Source organism: Lissotriton helveticus, chromosome 4_1 (assembly GCF_964261635.1).
Source record: "Lissotriton helveticus chromosome 4_1, aLisHel1.1, whole genome shotgun sequence".
In the NCBI taxonomy this organism is placed as follows: domain Eukaryota; kingdom Metazoa; phylum Chordata; class Amphibia; order Caudata; family Salamandridae; genus Lissotriton; species Lissotriton helveticus.
In genome coordinates this window covers 2,064,502,634-2,064,525,282 of record NC_136063.1, presented here as the reverse complement: position 1 = coordinate 2,064,525,282, position 22,649 = coordinate 2,064,502,634, and the positions used below count along the sequence as shown (strand labels likewise).

The window sequence follows — 22,649 nt, the reverse complement described above, 5'->3', positions numbered from 1 at the left end:
CACACTCTTACATTTGGGCCATACAGAGTGGTGGATAGTTATAATAATTCTGCCAAGTTAGATGATGGTAAAGTTTGGCATTTTAGCAAATTAGCTAAATGTAGAGAAAATGCTAAAAGTGACAGAGATGTAGGGTAGGGGTCAGAGGAAGTGAGGAATCTAAAAAGAATTAACTTTGTCCGTAAATAGGGAAAGAGTATCCAGACCCGGACATTTGTGATAGCACCCTAAAAGGTGGGAACATTATGTTGTGAGGTACAACAGATCTTAATTGGTTGCTCACTGTTCCTAGGAGTTCTACAGGTATAATGTGGCCTTTGAAAGTGTATAATTGTCAAATGTATGTGTAATGCAATAAGTTGTTAATGTTATTTTAGATTGTATTTGATATTAAGAGTTGCTTTCTTTTAAAGAGGGGAGATGTGTCATGTCCTAGGTCATTCCATTCTGAGATTCAGAATGCGATGATGGTATATTGGAATATGGAATGGGGAGACGAAGGAACTGGCGGAGGTGGCTGGACTGACGACTCTAACAGGATCTTGTATTCAACTAATAACCTACAATTTCACTGTGTAGCTGTCATGGTATTTTGGGGAACACAAACATACAAGTAGCTCCCTGGCCCCTACACCTCATTTAAGCCCAAGTGTAAGCAGGTGAGGAAAGAGTGCGGACCCTGATGCGGGACATCATACTCCAATCCAGAAGCGAGACAGCTCATGGTACAGCAGGAAGGATAGAGTTTCAGTTATTGGACCAGATTCCACTCCATGGGGAGATCCCACACCAGGCCTGCGTAGCACTTTCTTGGAAGGGCAACGCTGCATTGGAGAGGTCCCCCCAGACATCAAGGAATTGGCATCACGACCCCCTACATGGCAACAGTTATTCCAAGCCCCTTACGCATAGTTCAGGTCCATGGTTCAGGAAGGAATGTGGGCCCTGACGTTGGTAGCAGCAGAGCAGGCTGCTTCCTTCATTGTAATACATGGCATGGTCTGCCCGTGATACATATGTCTTTCCAGAGTGTACGGAGCAAATGACACATAACACATTAGAAATGAAGAAAGAGACTGACTACACCTGACTTACACCACAATGTTCAATAAATAACTATATTAAATATAGGAATAGCCTGACTGGACAAGATGAGGTTGCAAGACGAAACAAACCACTGTTTCATTACGTTTGAATGCAGTGACCATGTTAGGTAATCAAAACTCCCTATGATCAAATAGTGCAACAAGCGCTCTTCTCAGCAGCAGCACACATTGGCCACATTTACTAACATTTCACACAAGCTGTGCTGCTTTATGTGAAAGGGAGATATCAGAAATTACCCATATTTACAATGATATGGTGCATTTCTGCTGCCTCTTTGTGCTGGCACACTGTGTCCTGCCTAACGGCAGTGCAGGCATTCTTGCCATAGCGCATAGTGCAATGGTGTCTAGGTTACAGGCAGGATTGTTTTTGTGCCGGAATGGGCATCACACAGAAAAAGGTTGTAACGAGGAGAAATAAAGATATTTCTCCTTGTTATGCCTGGGTCAGGGAGGCATACCATTTTGATGCGTTCCCAGGTTTACAACTCCTTGTAAATCTCAGAATGTGCAAAAATTAATCGGTGGATGCATGGGTACGCCCACTCTCCACCCATGGAACGCCATCCTGCTGCAAGCTAACACAAGGCAGCGAAATGCGCTGCCTTGCATTACCTTAGATTTACTAAACAATGCAGAGTCACACAAGGTGGCTTTGCGTGGCATAGTAAATTCCACATTAGGGCTTGTGTTACCTGGCGTGATGCATGGGCAACAAAGGCCCTTAGTAAATCCAAACCATGGTAACTAATTTGAATGGAACGGCAGCCAAAGCCCCTTTCTGAGTTGTGCTTCTTCAAGCTCTTTCATGCTGGTGATCACATAAGGTCTGGCAAACAGATCCTAAGCAGGAAAGAAAAACTGGGGCAGGAATATTAGTGCCTACTGGCTGCTCGCCCATTAATTACTGAATCAAAATGTAAAGCTAACTGCATCCAATAATGGCTTTAACAATCATCAGCAACACTTAACTAAAAAGTGGAGTTCCTATGAAATTGCCACATAACAGATACGGTTTGCATGGACTCTTTGATTCCAGTTGCATGGAAATAAAACACCAACGTAAATACAGTCTTCATTTACGTATTAGGAGCAAAGCATTTTTGGGAACATTCTTTTGTGAGTACAAACAAACTAAAAAAAGACAGGCATAGATTCATCTTAATGTACACCATTCATAGTTGATAACTTGAAAATTTCAATAAGGGTGCCTGATGTCTACGTTACACAAAGTGTTGTGTGTCTAACAAATGTTACACTAACCATATTAATGAAAACTTTCAGGGATAAAACTAAAGCAGTCTGATCTTAATTTTCAAAATCAGAGGATCACCTGGAAAATTAGTTATCTGCAGAACATTACAAGTATATGATTTATGGAAATTTGTGTCAAAGCAAAACCATAGATTGAATTTCAATATCTGTACAAATAATTTCAAATTGATAAAGTAAAAGTAAAGTCCACATTTGTAAAGCGCACAATCACCCGTAAGGGTCTCTAGGCGCTGGGGGCCGTCGGGAAGATTAAGTGAGCTATTGCCCAGAGTCACATGGTGCTGGGCTAACCTGCCGCCGGAGCCGGGGATCGAACCGTGGTCCCCAGATTCCAGCGTCAGTCGCCCTGGCCGGGGCGCCACACCTCTCCCTTGATCCAACGTGCTAATCTCAAATACTTTTCTTGCTTAGTTGATTTCAACTTGCAGATTTAGAACAAGGTGTATGATGTAAGACCTTGATGAAATTCACCTATTGAGTTGAAGTCAACTTTCACCCCTGATAATGGACAAAGTCACTGATTACTCTCGCATTAAGCCCATTAAAATGTGTATTTATTATGTATGTGTGATTTTTTTTTAAATGTAATCCATTTGAATGATAGAGAAAAACAAAGCCACAGTTTTTATATTGTGAGGTAGATATCGTAAGGCCCTAATTACCAATGCCTCCAAAGGATGTTGCGATATTTATCACACACAGTAAAAGTCTAAATCCTGGGGTTTGGTATAGACGAGTACGATAAAACACTTATTCAAAGTTTTTTCTGCATAATTAGAATACAATTAGGATGTTGTGCTTTCTGCACCAAAATCCACATAGTTCAGCAATTACAGCCCCACACACCCCATATATTTTGGCACATTTGTTCTGGCGGAGACATATCTGAGAGATTGCAAATGCTATCACAATAGGCAATTAACAAGTGCAATAAACCCCTCATCACTTGTAATTCAGATCCCTATGAAAACAGAGATCCGTGCAAGGGACAGAACACACCAGGCCCCTTATAATGAATGGCTATGAATTTACAAATGCACAAAGAGGGATGGAAGCTGGTAATGCACAGGTACAGAACTAGTTTGGTTCATGATAAAGACATTGGGCCCGATTCACAGAACTAACTTACAACAAAATCCTAAATGTACTACTTTTGGTATTCACAGAAGGCATTTAGTAGTCTTAAATTCGGATTTTGTCTTAAATTAGGATTTTGTCTTACACTAGGATTATGTCTTAAATTAAACTTAAGTTTAACTTAAGTTTGTCTTAAGTTTAATTTAAGATAAAATCCTAATTTAAGACAAAATCCTAATTTAAAACACAATCCTAATTTAAGACAAAATCCTAATTTAAGACAAAATCCTAATTTAAGACAAAATCTTAATTTAGGACAAAATCCTAATTTAAGACAAAATCTTAATTTAGGACAAAATCCTAATTTTAGACAAAATCCTAATTTAAGACTACTAAATGCCTTCTGTGAATACCAAAAGTAGTAAGTTTAGGATTTTGTCATGTTAGTTCTGTGAATCAGCCCCATTGATAGGACAATCATTATTGAACGCTTTTTAGTGAGCTACTACAGTCAATTAGCAATGTGGGATATTTCTTACAGGAGTGTGGTAGGGTAGCATGCATTAATTGTTGCAAATGTGTTTGTTAGCCTACATGCCCAAGATTAGCCCTAAGAAGGAGTAAAGTGGAAGTTGTCCAAGGTGGACTCCTTCCTCTTTCTTAATTGAAACTGCTACAGTCAAATGAGTAGTCAGTGGTGTCCCGTCCCACATTCCTCCTCGCATTTTAGCATCCGGAGCCCTCTTCCTTTTGGGCAGATAGTAAAAGTGAATGATGGACAGAGGTCTATCAATCTGTATCCCCCCTCAGACGTTTAAGTAGCTGGACCATGCACGCTCTGCATGCTACTCTGTGGAAGCAGGCAAAGTAACAATCTCGGTGCAACTCTATACTTTACTTAGGCAGTGGAGCTGTGCAACCAACTTAGTCCCACCAACCAGCCCCACATAGTTTTATGTATTTCACACAGTATGAACAAGACCTCTTACTTGCTAGACATGTGCAAGCAGGAATTTAAATGGGTTTAATGGAAAGCTCACTCATGGATTTTGCAACATGCTCATTTCCCACAATATTGCCTATAAATGTTGCATTGTCTTGTGCGAATCCAATGTATGCAAAAAGTAGCACTGCATAGTAATTTGTGTGACTACTATTGTGTGTTTGCTCGAAATCTAAACACATGAGTTGTAAATACAAGAACTTAATTCAAAATTATTGCAAATGTTAAGCATTCTCTCTCACAATGTGGACCATGCCTCTGATTTCATATTGCTGGTATATATATATATAGAGAGAGAGTTATTTACAAAACATACAATCTCCAGGCATAATAGACCATTAGAATTCAGCATTTTGCAGGTACAGCAAATAAGTTCTCTGTCCTCTGCTTGCTTTAGCTTAGACAATAGATTACTTACCTTTCTAGTTTTGCCTTCTTCTGATTTCTTTACTACTGTATAGCTCTTGCTCACCGTAAATATGTTCTTCCATTTCTATCCTCCTACTTCACTGATGGCAACAAATTAGCTTTTCAACAGTAGTCAGCCAAGTAGAACCATAGAATTACAACAAGCGCCTCAAAGAGTGGAGACAAAATGGAGCCTCTGTAATGGAAAATGCTGAAAAGAACAGGTTTTAGAAGGACACACCAGAATGCCAATAAAAGCCTAGAGCCGGTAGCTCCCAAGCTCTGCCGTGAACTATGACCCAGAAATGGCGTCCATTTTAGGGATGAACAACACTTCTGAGTCATCGTTGACTGGAGAGCATGGGAGAGCCACTCAGTTGATAAAATCAAATAGATGTTCTACTCGAGCGTCCGCTTCATCATGCAAACTTGTGTTTTGCGTTGCACTTTTTTTGGACATTCCAGTGCGCCATTTTTGGAGACGGTTTCATAAAAAGCCGCCCCAAGTGCAATGACGCAGTGGAAGGTGCAAAAACGTGCAGGGACACGATGGGGATGACTGTATATGTTCTACAAAAGAATAAAAAAGCACTTTCTGCCCCTAGATTCTACACCATTTGTTTTGCCCTAAAACGTATTTTAGCAGCAAAAAAATGACTGCATAATCTGTGAGCACTGTGCCCAAAACTGCAAATTATCTTCATGCAAGAATACGTTTCCTTTCCACTTGGGTTTTCTTTCAGTAGTCAGAAGCAAGTTACTTTTTTGCCAAAACAAGTCGCAACATGCAACTGACTACTGAACAATGGATAACAAAATGGATGACTTATTCCATAAAAATAAAAAAATCGCGACTGGAGTGGGTGTGATTTCGACTTCTTTGCCAATGCGTCTTCATTGCTCAGTTAAAAATGAACCAACCCTTGAAGGGCAGCTCTATGTTTACAGATAAAAAACAAGAACACTATTGGAGCCTGACAGATCTGTTAGCTGAATAAGGGTCCCATGTAGGATCAAACTTGTTGGTGATACAAATTCGAGAGTGAAATTTAAAAGCTACTGTCACAAGTGTTTGACACGTATTTGTCACGACTTGAGAGAGGTTTCCAAATGCACCATATACTCATTGTAGGATAGCAAAATAACAGCCTTGCCGATTACTCGTGACTAAGGTACCCGATTGTGGTGACATTGAGGCTGACCTTGGAGTCACCTCCCCCGCTGCCGCACTCTCCTTTGTCGTACCACCATTTGTTTTTCAATTTGTCCAAGAGGCCTTGCTCATTCAGTTTTAATACTGCCAGGTTAACAGCATTTCTTGAAACGATAAAACATAACTTGTAAGAATATGCAGTTGATGCTTGAGAAATTGTAACGTATAAAAAAGAGCACAAGAGGACAAATTGGCTAATTTTCACAAAATGTGGGGCTAGCGGAAAGGTTTGCACAGCGAGAACAGGGTTAAATAATTGGGCGGTGGCATATAGCGGATATTAAAAAAACTGAAGTGTGCGGGGTGGGGACATTGTCTTTGACACGAAAAGGTAACAGGAACACCACAGCATGCAATTAAAATATCGTCAATTAAAGGCGGCTTTAAACATTTACATTGAAAAAGCCATTAAAATTGTTAAACTAAAAGCCAGACAAACAGTCAGAAAGGACAACACATAGATAAAACATTTAAAAAACTGGATGCATTAAGAAAAGTATAAATATAACGATAAATTACCGATTCTTTAAACTTGGGGAATACTCAAGAGTTTAAACTGTGTTACCTCAAGACATCCACAAGAAAGAAACTGACAAACACACTACATCAGGGTAGGTGGAATACTATAACAACAGGGGTTATTGTTATATTATTCCACCCACCTTAATGTGGAGCCTTTTGGAGTTGCCACACCATAGCCCTTGGAGTCCAGGTTTCCACCAACTTTCATTGTGTCGCAGGGCTTTCGCTGTTCGATGTACTCATTCATGGTCGACTCGAGCAGGAAGGCGAACTTCCCCTTCGACTTGCGCACTCTGGCCACGCCGTCATCAGTCGTTTTGGTAAACACGGATGGCTCTGCCGATTTCATGTAGGACCACATTTTCTCATACACAGCTATTTTCGATCTCTAAGAAAGGGGCACAAAGAATATCAGGGTAACATCATCAACATTTATGAAGGTTGTCAACACATTTTATTTTGATAACTCATGCATTCCTGCTGCAGGTATATGTGAAGAAGCATTGTGTATGTTTTACGGTATGTATATTCTAAAATGGCATTGCATTTCACACACTACATTTGAGGACAGTGCAATATCTGCACACTAACCACAAATATCAAGCAGTTTGGAGACCATTTCCTCGATGTCTGGGTTTTTAACAATCCTTGAGCAAAGTCTGCAAAGGGACTATGTTTACAAGTGGTGTAGAGTTTATTGCCCCTAGTAACTCCAGGGTCTGATAAACACTGCACCCTGAATTAATTTTAGCATAAAAACATGAGGAAATTTACCAGGGTGAAATGACCTGAAAAATACTGGGATATGCAGACTTGAGTTCAGAAAGCATCATTTGCTTGTTAGGACCCATTTTGTGGGGAATACTAGCAATAGGTGCACACAGTAAATTCTGAACGCGCCATAGGTATAAATAATGCATCCCCCACAGGGGCACTCATAAAAAGTGCCAATACTATAAACTCTGAAATAATATACCATCTGAAACTCACAAAAAAGTGACTACTGCACATGAAGGCGGTGCAACTACATTCACATTGGGCAGGATCATGCAAAAAAATAAAAACAGACAATCATGAAGCAGAGAAAAAGGTGTACGCGTCCCAAAGCCAACTTAGTGCACTAATTTTCACAGTTAATACGCACTGCCGCCTGCAGGCCATGGCAAGTGATTGAACAGATGACTCCGATCCAAAGTGGTCCACTTTTCCGATCTAAAAGATTTCCTTCATCATTGGAGGATGCACATAATTCATGATCTATCCTCAACAATCTTATGAGTGCTACTCACTAATTTCCTGAATTCTGAGTATGACTCCAAGTGTTAGTGGCAATAGGCATCAAAATGTTGACCAATAACATTTGGAATGTTGAAGCAAGGATTCCCCAAATACCAGGCCAGAACAATGGTTAACTTGCAAAGATGGCCTCGTTTCTTCTTTTACAGTTGTAAATGTACCTTCCAAACTCTCTTGTGAAATATACGTTTTGTGTCATCTCCTTTTATAAACAAGCGATTCAATTTCAGTGCACTTAGAACACTGGCCCGCGGCACACTACTTGAAGCACTTACTTATACAGACTCAACTCGGGCATGCATGTCAAAACAAAAAGAACTCTGACTCAGCTGCAGTTCATTTTTTCCAAACCATTCATGTGTCTATTCTCTTGAGGGCCGGGACACAGACATGACAGAAGAGCTAAGTTTATACATATGTAAAATGATGCATAATTGAACCCACGGAACAATTACAAAATCACCACGGTTCCTATGAAAAACGGGGTGCCCCTGTTTGGAATAGAAAGATCAAAGCTCATAAAACTGATGTCAAGCTCCTTTTCGAATTAAGAATGAACACATATGGCACAGAGCCACATTGATAAAAACAGGCATACCCTATTGACTCCTGGAAGTTACTGAAGTTATGTCTGTAGGGGATTTTCAATACACCATCAGTCCAAAACAAGGCCAACTTGTGACTGCCATGGGAACAGTCCTGTATTATCGAATTCACTACAAAAAGACACCTGCAGGTATTTGCATTGTCCTAAATTTGCATAAGTAGTAAACGGAACAGACGCCGGGAGAACAGTCACACAAATCTTCATCACTCGTCGACTTGACTATGGGATGCCCTGTACGCCGGGAGCACCACCCTCCTCCTCAAACGCCTTTAAACCATCCAAAACACAGCGGCAAGAATCATCCTCAAACTGCCAGGGCGAGCCCACATTACCCCCCCCCCACCTCTGCAACCAGCACTGGCTCCCCATGAAGAAGAGATGCCACTTCAAACTGCTCATGCATGGCTACAAAGCCCTCGACAACACTGGACCCGAATATCTGAACAACTGCCTGACCTCCCACCACCCCAACAGACACATGTGGCCCTCCTTCCTGGCCCTCAACAACGTCCCCCGAATTCATTGTACTTGAGCCAGAGGACGCGCCTTCTCCCACCTCGCTGCCAAGGATTGGGACGACCTCCCCATCTATCTCTGAACCTCCTCCTCCCTCGCCAAATTCAGGAGTGGCCTCAAGACTTGGATATTCGAATAGCTACCCCCATGCAGCGCTTAGATATCCCCATGGCGATTAGTGGGCTTTACAAATACTGATTGATTGATTGATTGACACGTGTAAGTATAGGAAGTTTAGGATTTATTTTACTCATGTTCAGAAAACCCTTTGGAATTTCTTTCTTTGCTCATGTTAACCCTTTCGATGCTGATGACGGAACCGCTCCGTCATCAGCTGCGGTTGAGCTGTGCTGATGACGGAGCGATTCCGTCATGGCCCGCTTGCCGCGCCTGCGCGGCGCGGATTCCGCGCCTGCGCTGGGCGTTCCATTGAGCGGGCGGGGCCATGACGGAACCGCTCCATCATGAACACAGCCCAACCGTGGCTGGTGACGGAGTGGTTCCGTCACCAGCATGCGCCCGCCACGCGGCCACCCCGCCCCCTTAGCGCTGCGGTGGAATAGCCGCTGCAGCGATGCGGTTAAAACATGTTCTTCTAATCTGGCCTTTCTTCTCCCACCCCCTGCGAATAGTGGGTAAATGGATGCTTCTGCAGCAGAGGAGTCTTTACTTTTAGCTTGTAATACAGGTGTGCAGGTAAACATGGAAAATGTACTCGAACCTTTTAGCAAAGTCCCAAAAAGTTACATCTGAGTGAGTTTGCTCTGGGTGTACACCTCACTTATGTTGGATTTCCCTAACTGTTCTACGTGCACACCTCTGGGGATTCCCAAATTACAACCACAGGACTAAAGTAACAATTACAATGCGCCAAATAACCAGAAATCTCACTTTTATAAACAAACTTATTAGGAATTGAACTTTAATTTAAACCAGACATAAATATGCAGTTCCTCACCCATATTCAACATAAAAGTATACTTATGTAATGTCTTCATATAGTGGGAGCTGGTACAATGATTACTTTAAATATTGACAATTGTGAGACTAGAGGGCCTCTAGTCTCATCCCTTGATAGGCCCTCGCATTCTTGATGTTTCTTAGGTAAAGAAAACAACTTCCATTCAATGTTCATTTGTAATTCATTCCATTTATTTTAGTGTTATTTTTGTAGAATTCATTCAACTTTCTTCATGATCAAAAATTCAACTTAAAAATCAGGCACTGTCATTTTTCACATATCCAATGCATTTCGAGCATTGATGGCATGCTCTTCATCAGGGAATAGACACTAGGAGCAATCATATAAACAACTATTAATAAAAAATTAATGAAAAAATAGTAAACAATTTATGACATAACTATTCAACGTCGACTAGCTATCGTGCAGTTAAAGAATATAAAATACAAGATGCAAGTGCAGAATCATGCGTTGCTATCGAGCAGTGGCGTGTTAAAAAATTCTCAACGTGCGTGGTATGTGTTAAGATCAAACACCGGGGGTTGGAAAAAGTATAATAATTTGCTTACATGCCCTTCGTTATCTTTTTGTCCAAGAATCTAAGGGAAAGGAGTAGACAAGGGGGGGTTTCTGTCAATGCCTGTGGGCAAAGCGACAATCCGTGATACTTTTAAGTATCGGTGTTCGTGAACACTAACCTGGTGGGTAACGAATAGACGAGAAACGCCGGTGAAGCAATGGCTTCCCGCGTTTACTAAGTTCAAAAGTTTGGGTGTCACGTGGTGTGTCCCGTGAGATGGGAGTAGAAAAAAGACTAAGTGAATCGTCTGTGGGGACCGAAGTGGAGTTCTAAATCTTAGGTGCTGTCTGTACTCGATATCACTTCGTGTTAATCGACTTGAATGGATGGTAGGGATTGGGTATTTAAGTGTTTTAAAAAAAGTGAAAGATAGTGAAAAATAAAAAATGATGAAAAATTATATCTGTGAGTCCTAGGATCGAACTGGACTGGTGGCGGTTATGGGATACATCGTGCTTGATTCATGTAGCTATGATAGAAATGGAACTAAAGCAGGTGAATTTGAGAACTATAGTGTCATGATCATAGGGACATACACAATAACATCAAGATCAGTACACAGAGCAAATTGTTCACAGATAACAAGAAAACTCAATTCTCTCGTTAATCCCCATCGGATTTTGGGTGGATAATTTATAAATCCAGTAATTCAATCAGTTGTCCTATCGGTTGGTGTATGCTTCCCCTAGTAGAAACTATCGGCCGCATAGGTGGATCATTGAGGTTTTTGTGGATTTTGGGTACCATTCTTAAAGTCGAACTTCTAGGATTGGTGGTTATCAGAAAGTTTTTGGTCCTTTCCGTGATGGTTCCCTGTTTACATGCTTGGTCAATGATATGCCTCAAAATTTTTGAGTATTCCTGAGTTGGATTAGATTCCAATTTGTTGTACGTTGTCTTGTCCTTGACATGTTCCATCACTTTGTCTTTATACATTGAAGTATTCATAATGACGATTGCAATCGGACTAGGGGAAGCATACACCAGCCGATAGGACAACTGATTGACAGATATCTCCAACCATCAGTACAATCCACTCAAACGTACGTTAAAGACACATCACAATTTCTGCTAAAACTACAACAGATTACACTCAATCCAACAGAGAAAGGGATCCTATGTACTGCAGACGTTTGCAGTTTATACACAAGCATACCCCATGATATGGGTATTGAAGCTATGGAATCAGCTTTGTTGAACACGGATTTAGACCAAGACTTTCAACTGTTTCTTACGGAGCTCATGTGTTTTACCCTTTATCATAGTTACTTCCGAGTGAATGACGAATGGTATCAACAACTTACCGGGATGGCTATGGGCAATTCGGCTGCACCTGTGTATGCCAATACCTTTATGCACTGGTATGAAACACAACACATACTGAAAGATATTGGATGGACCAATCACTTGAGAATGATATTACGCTACATAGATGATTTTTTCATCATATGGACAGATACCGAAGAGACATTGAGAATGGCACTCAATAAATTCAATTCCATCGAATTCAATTAACTTGGGATATCTCGGATACATCGGTTAATTTTTTAGATGTAAAAATGACTGTAACCCAAAATGGATTCATCACTGACCTGTACGTTAAACCCACCGACAGGAATAATATGTTACTACACTCTAGTTTTCACGAACCCAATTTGATACGGAATTTACCATACTCCCAGATGGCAAGAGTCAAAAGAATTGCTTCAGACAAAACCATTCTTAACCTAAGACTCAATGAGATGTCTAACAAATTCCTGAAGAGAGGTTACCCAAAAACCTTAGTACAAGAAACCAAAAAGAGAATTGAGGATTCAGACAGATCTAAACTGCTGACACCAACGGTAAAGCCTGAACAACCACGGATAGTAGTGGTCTCAAAGTATTCTACTAGCAGTAAAAAATTCAAACAAACCATAATGAAACATTGGACAATCCTGAACCTCGAACCAGATTTCAAAAATGCATTCAGTCAACCACCTTTATTCGCATACACCAGAGCGAAAAACTTGGGAGAAATCCTACAAAGTAAACCAAAGGAAAGTATCACATACATGGGAACTAAACCTTGCCTAAATTGTGGGCATTGCAACAATATCATCAGGGGTTCCACTGTGAATCACCCAAGTCAAGGCAATCCCATTAAACTCAGAGTGAACGCAACATGTGACAGCAGCAACCTGATATATGGGATAAAGTGCCCATGCGGGAAGATGTATATTGGAAAAACTGAGCGACGTATCAAAATACGTCTAACCGAACACAAGTCCAATAGCAGACTTAAAAACATGAAGTCAGCTCTTTCAGCACACTTCACAGAAAAACAACATAATGTCTCTCAAATGAAGTTTATTGTTCTTGAGACGGTACTAAAAGAAGAAGGGAGAGACAACAACAAATTTCTCCTGAGGCGTGAGAATTACTGGATTTATAAATTATCCACCCAAAATCCGATGGGGATTAACGAGAGAATTGAATTTTCTTGTTATCTGTGAACAATTTGCTCTGTATACTGATCTTGATGTTATTGTGTATGTCCCTATGATCATGACACTATAGTTCTCAAATTCACCTGCTTTAGTTCCATTTCTATCATAGCTACATGAATCAAGCACGATGTATCCCATAACCGCCACCAGTCCAGTTCGATCCTAGGACTCACAGATATAATTTTTCATCATTTTTTATTTTTCACTATCTTTCACTTTTTTTAAAACACTTAAATACCCAATCCCTACCATCCATTCAAGTCGATTAACACGAAGTGATATCGAGTACAGACAGCACCTAAGATTTAGAACTCCACTTCGGTCCCCACAGACGATTCACTTAGTCTTTTTTCTACTCCCATCTCACGGGACACACCACGTGACACCCAAACTTTTGAACTTAGTAAACGCGGGAAGCCATTGCTTCACCGGCGTTTCTCAGAGATGAGTTCCGGACAGCTCTCGTCTATTCGTTACCCACCAGGTTAGTGTTCACGAACACCGATACTTAAAAGTATCACGGATTGTCGCTTAGCCCACAGGCATTGACAGAAACCCCCCCTTGTCTACTCCTTTCCCTTAGATTCTTGGACAAAAAGATAACGAAGGGCATGTAAGCAAATTATTATACTTTTTCCAACCCCCGGTGTTTGATCTTAACACATACGACGCACGTTGAGAATTTTTTAACACGCCACTGCTCGATAGAAACGCATGATTCTGCACTTGCATCTTGTATTTTATATTCTTTAACTGCACGATAGCTAGTCGACGTTGAATAGTTATGTCATAAATTGTTTACTATTTTTTAATTAATTTTTTATTAATAGTTGTTTATATGATTGCTCCTAGTGTCTATTCCCTGATGAAGAGCATGCCATCAATGCTCGAAATGCATTGGATATGTGAAAAATGACAGTGCCTGATTTTTAAGTTGAATTTTTGATCATGAAGAAAGTTGAATGAATTCTACAAAAATAACACTAACATAAATGGAATGAATTACAAATGAACATTGAATGGAAGTTGTTTTCTTTACCTAAGAAACATCAAGAATGCGAGTGCCTATCAAGGGATGAGACTAGAGGCCCTCTAGTCTCACAATTGTTAATATTAAATTCGACGTCGTAGGACCCTCGACGCCACCGTGTTGAGCACCGCTAAATTTAACAGAATTGGTTAACCCAAAGAAAAAAACTATTAAGCTTGCTGTGCATCTACCCAAACCATTGTTACTTTAAATATTGAACATGTGAGTTCCTTAGAAGCTTTGTCAAAAAACGGGTACAAATTCTGAATTTCTGACTTATGCCAGTATTTAAAATTATGGAACTAGGGTGTAATTTAAGCATGTGTAAATTGCTTTCATTTATAGGTATAAGTTGTAAGTTTAAAAACGTTCTCTGTAAATCATGCCCACAGTGTCTGTCATTATTCAATAGTATATATATTTTGAAGAACAAGGAAACCCCAGTAGTGTAACCAGGGGTGGATACCTATGTAGGAAGACACCAGTCAGGGGGAGGCCACTTGGGTCCTCGTGTAGTCTAGGCTGCTAAAGTATTTCAGACAGCTTTAGTCAGGTAGAACAAAGTAATGTAGTCCAGGCGGGACTGGTTATGCAATATATGCAGGGACACAAGGTTTGGTATGACATCACATTTATTAACAGCATTACCGGAGTATCATAGTGTAATTTTTGAGAATAGTTCAGGTGCTCACACAGAAAGTGAAAGTGCGTGAAGTGAGGGGTGTTCGTGACATTAAAATTTAAACCACATTGACAACAACAATATGCAAAACTCCAAATTAATTAGTTGCAGTAATGGAGTTTTGGTTGTAAAAGTCGACGGCGTTTCGATCTCATGAATGTGAGATCATCATCAGGACGAGACAAGTGTGAGCGGGTAGAATTTATGCAGATTGATACATGCTGAACACAGGGAATTCGGAGGTACAGGCTGAGCAATTGAATTGCGAGTGGGAGAATTTTCAAGGCCACGGGGGCCACAGCTGATGGAGAAGCCCATGAGTGCGTTGTTTAACTCTCATTCATCTGCCCCGGTTTGGCACTCTGTGATTTGATCACAAACCACGGAGACCTGTCACTCCTCGCCAGCAGGTTAATCACAAAATGTACTCTCCTTCTTGCTGCACTCCGACCACACACCCGAGCATTCACAGGCTTCTCCGTCAGCTATTGCCCCCGTGGCCTTCAAAATTCTCCCGCTCGCAATTCAATTGCACAGTCTGTACCTCTGAATTTCCGGTTTTCAGCACGTATCAATCTGCATAAATTCTACCTGAACACACTTGTCTCGTCCTGATGATGATCTCACATTCATGATATCCAAACGCCGTCGATCTTTACAACCAAAACTCCATTACTGCAACTGCAACTAATTAATTTGGAGTTTTGAGTATTGTTGTTATCAATGCGATTTAAATTTTAGTGTCACGAACACTCCTCACTTCACGCACTTTCACTTTCTGTTTGAACACCAGAACTATTATCAAAATTGCACTATGATACTCCGTTTATGCTGTTAATAAATGTGATGTTATACCAAACCTTGTGTCCCAGCATATATTGCATATCCAGTCCCGCCTGGACTACATTACTTCTACCTGACTAACGCTGTCTAAAATACTTTAGTAGCCTAGACTACACGAGGACCCAAGTGGTCTCCCCTGACCGTTATCTTCCTACATAATTATTCATAATACAGCAGACAATCAATATACATCTATTGAAATGAAATATCTGCCACTTCAAGGTATATTGTGAGCCATGCTATTTACTATGATTATCATTACGGGTTATTAATATGAACTGAAATATTTAATTCACTGCAAAAAGAACTGCAGGTGTGAAGCTGAGAAGATACTACTGCAAAGCCAGGCGGGGATTATTGGAGTACAAATGTTGCTTACTTGTTTAGGTGGCAATTGCATTTCTCTGGCAGTAAACCTTAGGAGGAGAAGGATTACACAAACTGATGCCTTTATGCATGGGTCTGAAGTCAACTGGCCCATTTGGTCTTTTTACCTCCAAAACGTTTAATTTTAACCTAAATCTCTGGTGGGAAGTCTGATGATAGCTGCAAAGGGATGAGTGCCTTTGAGGTGCCTCCCTACCCTGCTAAGCCACCCTTTGGTCATGGCCTTGATGAGTTCTCTGGGGCCACTCCATCCGTGCAGGGTCTTTGAGAGAACTTGGGCAGTCTTGATGAAAATGTACTTCAAGCAAGTCCAGCAGTTTGTTATAATGTTGGGCAAATGTTATCCTGCTTTTAGCACGGCTGTACTAAGATTATAACATAGTGTTACCGTACCACCTTTTCTGTAAGACTTGGGCTGTACACACTTCTCTGCCAATGTAAAAGAACAGTTTGTTTGGTTTCCATAATTGTGATGTTTTTCTCTGTCCATTGTATATTTCATACTCTTTCAAGTAGTGCAGAGTTCAGCTCAAGCTATAATCTCTTGCCCATGTTAGCAGCCACTGTTCATCTGCTGATGGCACTATCAACCAATAGTTAACCCATTGTCGGCGTTGACTTGTGTAATAGACATGAAGACATCTTTGGTAAGAATACTTAGCACAATCAGCATGTGAGAAGGTAAACTACAGCATCTGCCAATCTATGCAGTTTTTACCAATCAGCATTCACAGATTAGCATGGCGGATCTTCAGTGTCTCGGATTGCGGGCGCTGAACTTCACATGGAATGAGTAAGGACGTGCTAGAAGTGAACATCAGAAAGTTAGCTAGATGTTCCTTTCTAGTTAAGCCTAGATTTTTTGTTATAGGTCAGCATGTGAAATGAATTCAATGTTGCTAAAAAGTTGCAAAATCTACCATAAAGTTTTTTTTAGCAAAACACATGACCAACAAGATATTTTTTCAGTGAGAGAATTGTCCTACTAAAAGTGTTCTTTGCCACGTTTCCAGCATATTTTAAAAAAACCTTTATGATGGTAGCACAGGATAAACCTCTACAGCTTTGCACAGTCTCATGTGAAACTCGAGTCCTTGTACATTCTATTGATAACAAGTCAATTCGAGTTGTTTCTGTGTATACTCTTCATATAGGTGATGTTCCCAAGCATCTGCCAACAAAACTATGGCTGCTTTTGATGTCGATGGATGTGAAACGAATATAACATATTTAAAAGACAAGCTTTACTAAAAATGTTTTTCACCATTACAACCACTGCCCTTTCTGTGAATTCGAGTGTGTTTCTGGAGTGCTTCACATTCTTTGATGCGATGGCCACCTATTCAGTGCTTTAAATGGAAGCAGATAAGTGATGGTACTTGCTATTGACAGTGCCTGTTTGGGTTGGAGAAGTGCTGGTACTCTTCCATTAAATGCATTGCTGCAGTGCTGAAAAGTGCAGGTACTCAGCCTTTCATATTAAGGAAATGCAGGTACTCAGTACCGGACAGCACCAGCCCACTTAAAGCATTGCCCCTAAATACATGGCGGCAGTCGTTATGCAAATGAGGGGATATCCAATGCCCTTGATTAATGTTCCAAGACCCACCGAACATGTCCTGTAGCAGAGGTCACCCCTTGGGTGGCATCATTGCTACATCATCCTGTGACTATGCAAGGGAACGCCATAGGCATTTGTGCGGAAATGGGCAGCTTTGGGTAATGGTGAGTTAAGGGCTCCGACCGCAGAGGATGGAGAGGGGGGGTGGGTCATTTCTCACATCATTCCCTAAGTTGCTCTTTATGTAGAAGGGTGGAGGTTCCTCATGTAATTATCTAACTCAAGATGTTCTGAGAGTCAGTGACACTGCTAGAACCGGTGCATTTAACCCACTGCTTTTGGCGCTTCTTTTGCAGTGGGATGCCCCACCTAGTACTGGACCAAAGTCATTCATTATGTGATGAACCAGGTACATTTTTACACAAATTACATTCAGTGTAATATTGCTTAAGGGCACCCACCAAATTCTACCAGATAACTTTACCTTCTGTATGTATGTGGTATTTGAATAGAGCAAACCTGGCCGAAAGGACGTGTCACGCGGTTTAGGGTCAACGACAAAGACAGAGACAACGTGATATTGGAGGCGTAGCTGGTTTTAAAAAACCGAAAATCTCCTTTAACTGCATGATAATGCTGTGTAAAATTCTACCTACCCATGGTAGTCAAGTGTACACTACGGAACAAGCTACTCACTTTCACACACAGTAGTAAGTCAATGCACACTTCCCCATACAGTCTATTATCCACTGCATTACCTAGCCCATTTCATAGCCAATCAAAGACAGACAGCATATGTGAATGGTAATTCCATTTATATGGGCTTTTGAACATGTAAACTATAACAGAAAATAATATGTTAGCCTTGGAAAGGGTGAGGTCACATTAGACTGGTTCAACTGGAATCTGTGCGCTGTTTGTAAACATTTTATCATTTTCAAAGGTATGTCCTTCACAATTCGTGGCAGAATGTTCTGATGTTTTATACAATAGTATATTGTGTGCATTGAACAAAACAAATCTTAGATAAAGGGAACCTATCAAACAAAGGAAACATATCTGTTAGTATTCGACTGGCACATTTAATAAGTGTTTGCGTCACACTTGTACCACTCAAAGTTACACAGAGTGATGCACAATCTATAAAGAGATTTACTAAGACACTCAAGGCCACCTTGTGTGGCCCTGCATGGCTTGGTAAATCTGGTGGAGCAATGCAAGGCAACATAAGATGTTGCCTTGTGTTAGTCTGCCCCAGGGAGGCATTCCATAGGTGGAGCATAGGTGTTCCCATGTATCCACCCATAGATTCTGTAGCTTTTCCAGATTTACCCATATTGATATACCTGAGACTGTGTCAGAATGCTGCACTTTCCCGGGAGAGGCATAACGAGGAGAAATATCTTTATTTCTCCTCGTTGTTTCCTCTTTCTACATGTGCTGCATGGTGCAGGGGGGCCTGCGTTGGTACAAGGCAGCAGTTTTTGCACCAGAGGAGGCAGAGGTAAACAAGAAATGGAATAATGTAGGAACAAATTATTACATCATAGTTTTTTCAGTGATTACATGAATTAGTCACTGGAGGTATATTCAAAATGTATACAAATGTATTTCAGCCTTTTTATCTGAGCGTACAATTGTTTACTCCTGGAGAAGGCACCTGGAGTGTATAAAGGATGTAAAATACATTAAACATACATGAATAAAACAAATAAGCAAACATATAAAAAGACAATAATCTCACCAAGATGAACATACAGAAAACATATAACAAATGTCAAACAATAAATTTGCGAACTGGAATTTTTTTTCTTCAGTCTTCCAGTTGTTTTAAACAGATATGGCTGGGTTCTTTGCTTCTTACTGTGTCTATATAGGAGCTAGTCTGTGGAATGTACACACGTGAAGGGCAATTGTGCCCTCTGTATCCATGGCGTGTATCAAACTTTCAAACAAGATCGAGGTTTGGAAACTCTTCCTATTGAAAGTGTACAGCACAGGCAGAAATGCGCCATATCTCGATAGATATGGTTTACACGTGCCTCTCTCCCTTTCACACAGTGCAGCAAAGTGTCTTTCTGCTTTGCATTGCATGAAATAAAGATAAATATGGCCTGGAATGTTCTAGCTCTGTTGCCTTTTCTAACTCAGTTAGGATTTCCCAAAATGGTTGAGTCAACCTTCCGGTGGAGGTCTCCTTTTCACTTACAAATACCTAGAGGCCCGACTGACTGACAGTTTACATCGCGGTTGCACCACTTTTTTGGAGCAGCCATGACGCAAAATACTAGTCAAGAATTACAAAGCCATGCAAGGAACAATTTGCTTCACCTTCCTGCCTTTCTAAACAAAAGTAATGCAATGCAGCACCTTGGGCTGCGTTGCATTTCAATGCGTTGGGTAGGGATTAGATGGGGGTTCCCAAGCATCCGCTTGTGAATTTTGAAGCAATCTTAGATTTACTAAAGGCAGTAAACCTGGGTTTTCAACAAAATATCGCACCTGCCTGAGAGAGGTGTAACAAGGGGTATGCACACACTGAAAGAAGAATATGCCTCTAAGGATTGTTTTTGTGCCTGAAGCTATCTTTTTCTGCACAAAAACAATTCTGCCTGTAACGCAGGCACCCTTGCATGCTGAGCTGACTGAAGTGCGCCAGCGCAATGAGAAAGTAGGAGTGTGCCATATTTTAGTAGATATGGCTAATTTCTGCGCTCTCCCTTTCACACAATGCAGTGCGGTAAGTTGACTTAGTGCGGTGCGTTGTCTGAAAAGTTAGAAAGTCTGTGCCACAGAATGCAGCCTGCATGTTACTACGCAATTGAGTTTCCAAAAAGGTACTCTTTAACACTGACATTCAGAAGTTTCCTAAACTGTTATTACAAATTGACATACTTCCCTGTTCATCTGGCATCCGAAATGCACAAAGACACCGCCATAAATGTGGAGCACTAAGGCCTCATCTTGATTCTATTACCTTGGATAACATTGACACACAACACAACCTAGAAGAGGTACATTAGAGTTTGAGTAAACTGCTGTGGCACATTTTTCCTTCAGGAACGGAGGATCTTCTAAGCCTCACTGGAGCAAGGTACTACAGGAGACCCATCTCAAGCGGTGACTTGGGGGAGGGTATTGCCTTTGAAGCTTAGCGGGCTATCCTAGTTATGCCAACACTGGAGTTTGGGGACAGTAGCAACTTCCACACAACCGCAACAGAGGTTCACCATATTTGTTTTTGGGTGCATTGAACTCTAGGATAACTCAGTTGTACAAGGCATGTGCTGAGGAATCACACCGTCAATCTACTGGAAGCAGGATTTTTCCAAGGCTTTTGTGCCAGCCTACAGCTGGTCCACTAGTCTATGGGCCTACATGCCCTCCTAGTGAATCCTGTTTGCTCCGAGGAAAATTTTCTTCTGTGTCTGGTGGTGAAAGAAGTTCCAAAGAGAGAGAGAAAGCTGCTTTCTGCTGTGGAAAATTCCTTTCTACAAATTTGAAAGCTCAAGCCATGTAGCCAACCTTCTCTAGCCTTGTTCAACTACATCTTCAAAGTTATCCTTCTGAGGGTTTTTGGCCTGTACAACATTTTCTTAGCAGGAGGTAGGAACTTACCATGTTGCCAGCTACCAGACTACTGAGCCATGGTCATTCACAAGTCAGTTAAATCGATACCAGTAGGTACCAGTAGCGGTCGGTAGTAGGTGTTTCTGTAGGGTGGTGATGTGAGCAGGTGGAGGGGCAGGGTGGGGGGTAGTAATGTATGGATTACGGAGTTTTTCAGGTAAGTAAACATTTAAATAAATAAAACGAATTTCGTTGCGCGCACTGCATCACCAAATGTGATGCAGTGCGCATCACATCACATTTAGATGTTATATTAGGCCCTGCCCACCCTACATGTATGTCGCCAACATCTATGCAACGTGTTCTTATGCATTGCAAATGTAGATTGTGCTTATATAGCGCACGGCTACCCACAGTGGGTGTCCCGGCGCTTGCTTAGGGAACCCGTCCTGATATTCCCTTGTGAGATAGCAGGGTATCCACAAGGTGAAAGTCAGGCATCCCGCCGCGAGGGGCCGTTGTGGAGATTAAGCAAGCTATTGCCCAGAGTCGCAGAGTGTGAACCCGTGAGTCGAGGAGGCACCGGGGCGAGAATTATCGAGTCCGTGGAATTATTATTATTTTTTTTTAGTCCAAGACCCGCCAAGGCGGGGAATTGAACCCTGGTCCAGGACCGATCTCAGCTTCCGGGTCTGCCGCCTCTAACCCCTGAGCCACACTTCTCTGTATTGTAAGGTACAGCATTTTTGTGAATCTATGTACCCAATGCTTTTTGCGTTCTACATTTTACGTGTCTTGCTTTTTAGGGATGACTTTTTAAAATCCTACTTAAAGGCACAATTTTTTATTGCAAACTGCGGAAGAAAAGATTCTTAACTTGCAGTTTGCTCTGGCACAGTAGCAATGAGTTGCTTTTTCCCAACATTTACTGTGGGGTTCCTGTGAGGACAATACTGTGGATTGCCAGCTAGATGGACCATTAATGAACATAAGACAAGTTTTGATGCCCTGGGAGGAGACAGCACTGCAACCACTGCCTTTCAGTCCTGGGCACTATCTTGCAGTGCCCACTGTGGTACAATAGTGTGCATCTGCTGATGCAGTAGTGCGCCGCAGGGCACTCAGGCATGCTCATTGAACAGCTAGTTGATGGTGCAGTTCCTCTATGGTAAATTGCAGGAGTACAGATGACCCCGCTGTAAAACAGACGGAAATACTCTGGCTCTGAATCAGGGAATGGATGGCCAGTGACACCCACGTGAAGGGCTGCAGTCTGTGGGGTTGTCTGTGCCCCACAAAAGCCCTCTTCTAGGATGGGCATACAACGAAGGCGACCCCTTGGGTGATCTGTATTCTCTTCCTGCACCGGTGCTACATTGGCCAATCACATGTTCCCTGCTGGGACAACAGGGAGTCCATGATCTACACTGGCCACACACACATCAATCAGTTCAGAAGCGATGGCATAAGACATGTGCACTTCCACCGGATTCTCTAGACTGCAGTATTTTGGTATCCTTAAA

At 41.4% G+C, this 22,649-nt stretch overlaps 1 protein-coding gene across 3 annotated transcripts in view; it reads right to left on the bottom strand.

Annotated features, from left to right (window-relative positions):
• GRIA3 (glutamate ionotropic receptor AMPA type subunit 3) overlaps window positions 1-22,649 on the bottom strand; it is a 1,208,798-nt gene that overhangs the window by 158,484 nt on the left and 1,027,665 nt on the right. For 2 of the 3 annotated variants that reach the window (XR_013610694.1, XM_078688743.1), the window contains exons 13-14: window positions 6,745-6,992; window positions 6,072-6,186 (exon numbers count right to left, since the gene is read on the bottom strand). Coding sequence is in view for 2 of the 3 variants with exons in the window: in XM_078688743.1 (XP_078544869.1) it covers window positions 6,072-6,186; window positions 6,745-6,992 (363 nt within the window). In the remaining variant the exon portion in view is untranslated. The remainder of the gene's footprint in view (window positions 1-6,071; window positions 6,187-6,744; window positions 6,993-22,649) is intronic. The other variant, XM_078688742.1, reaches the window with a different exon arrangement.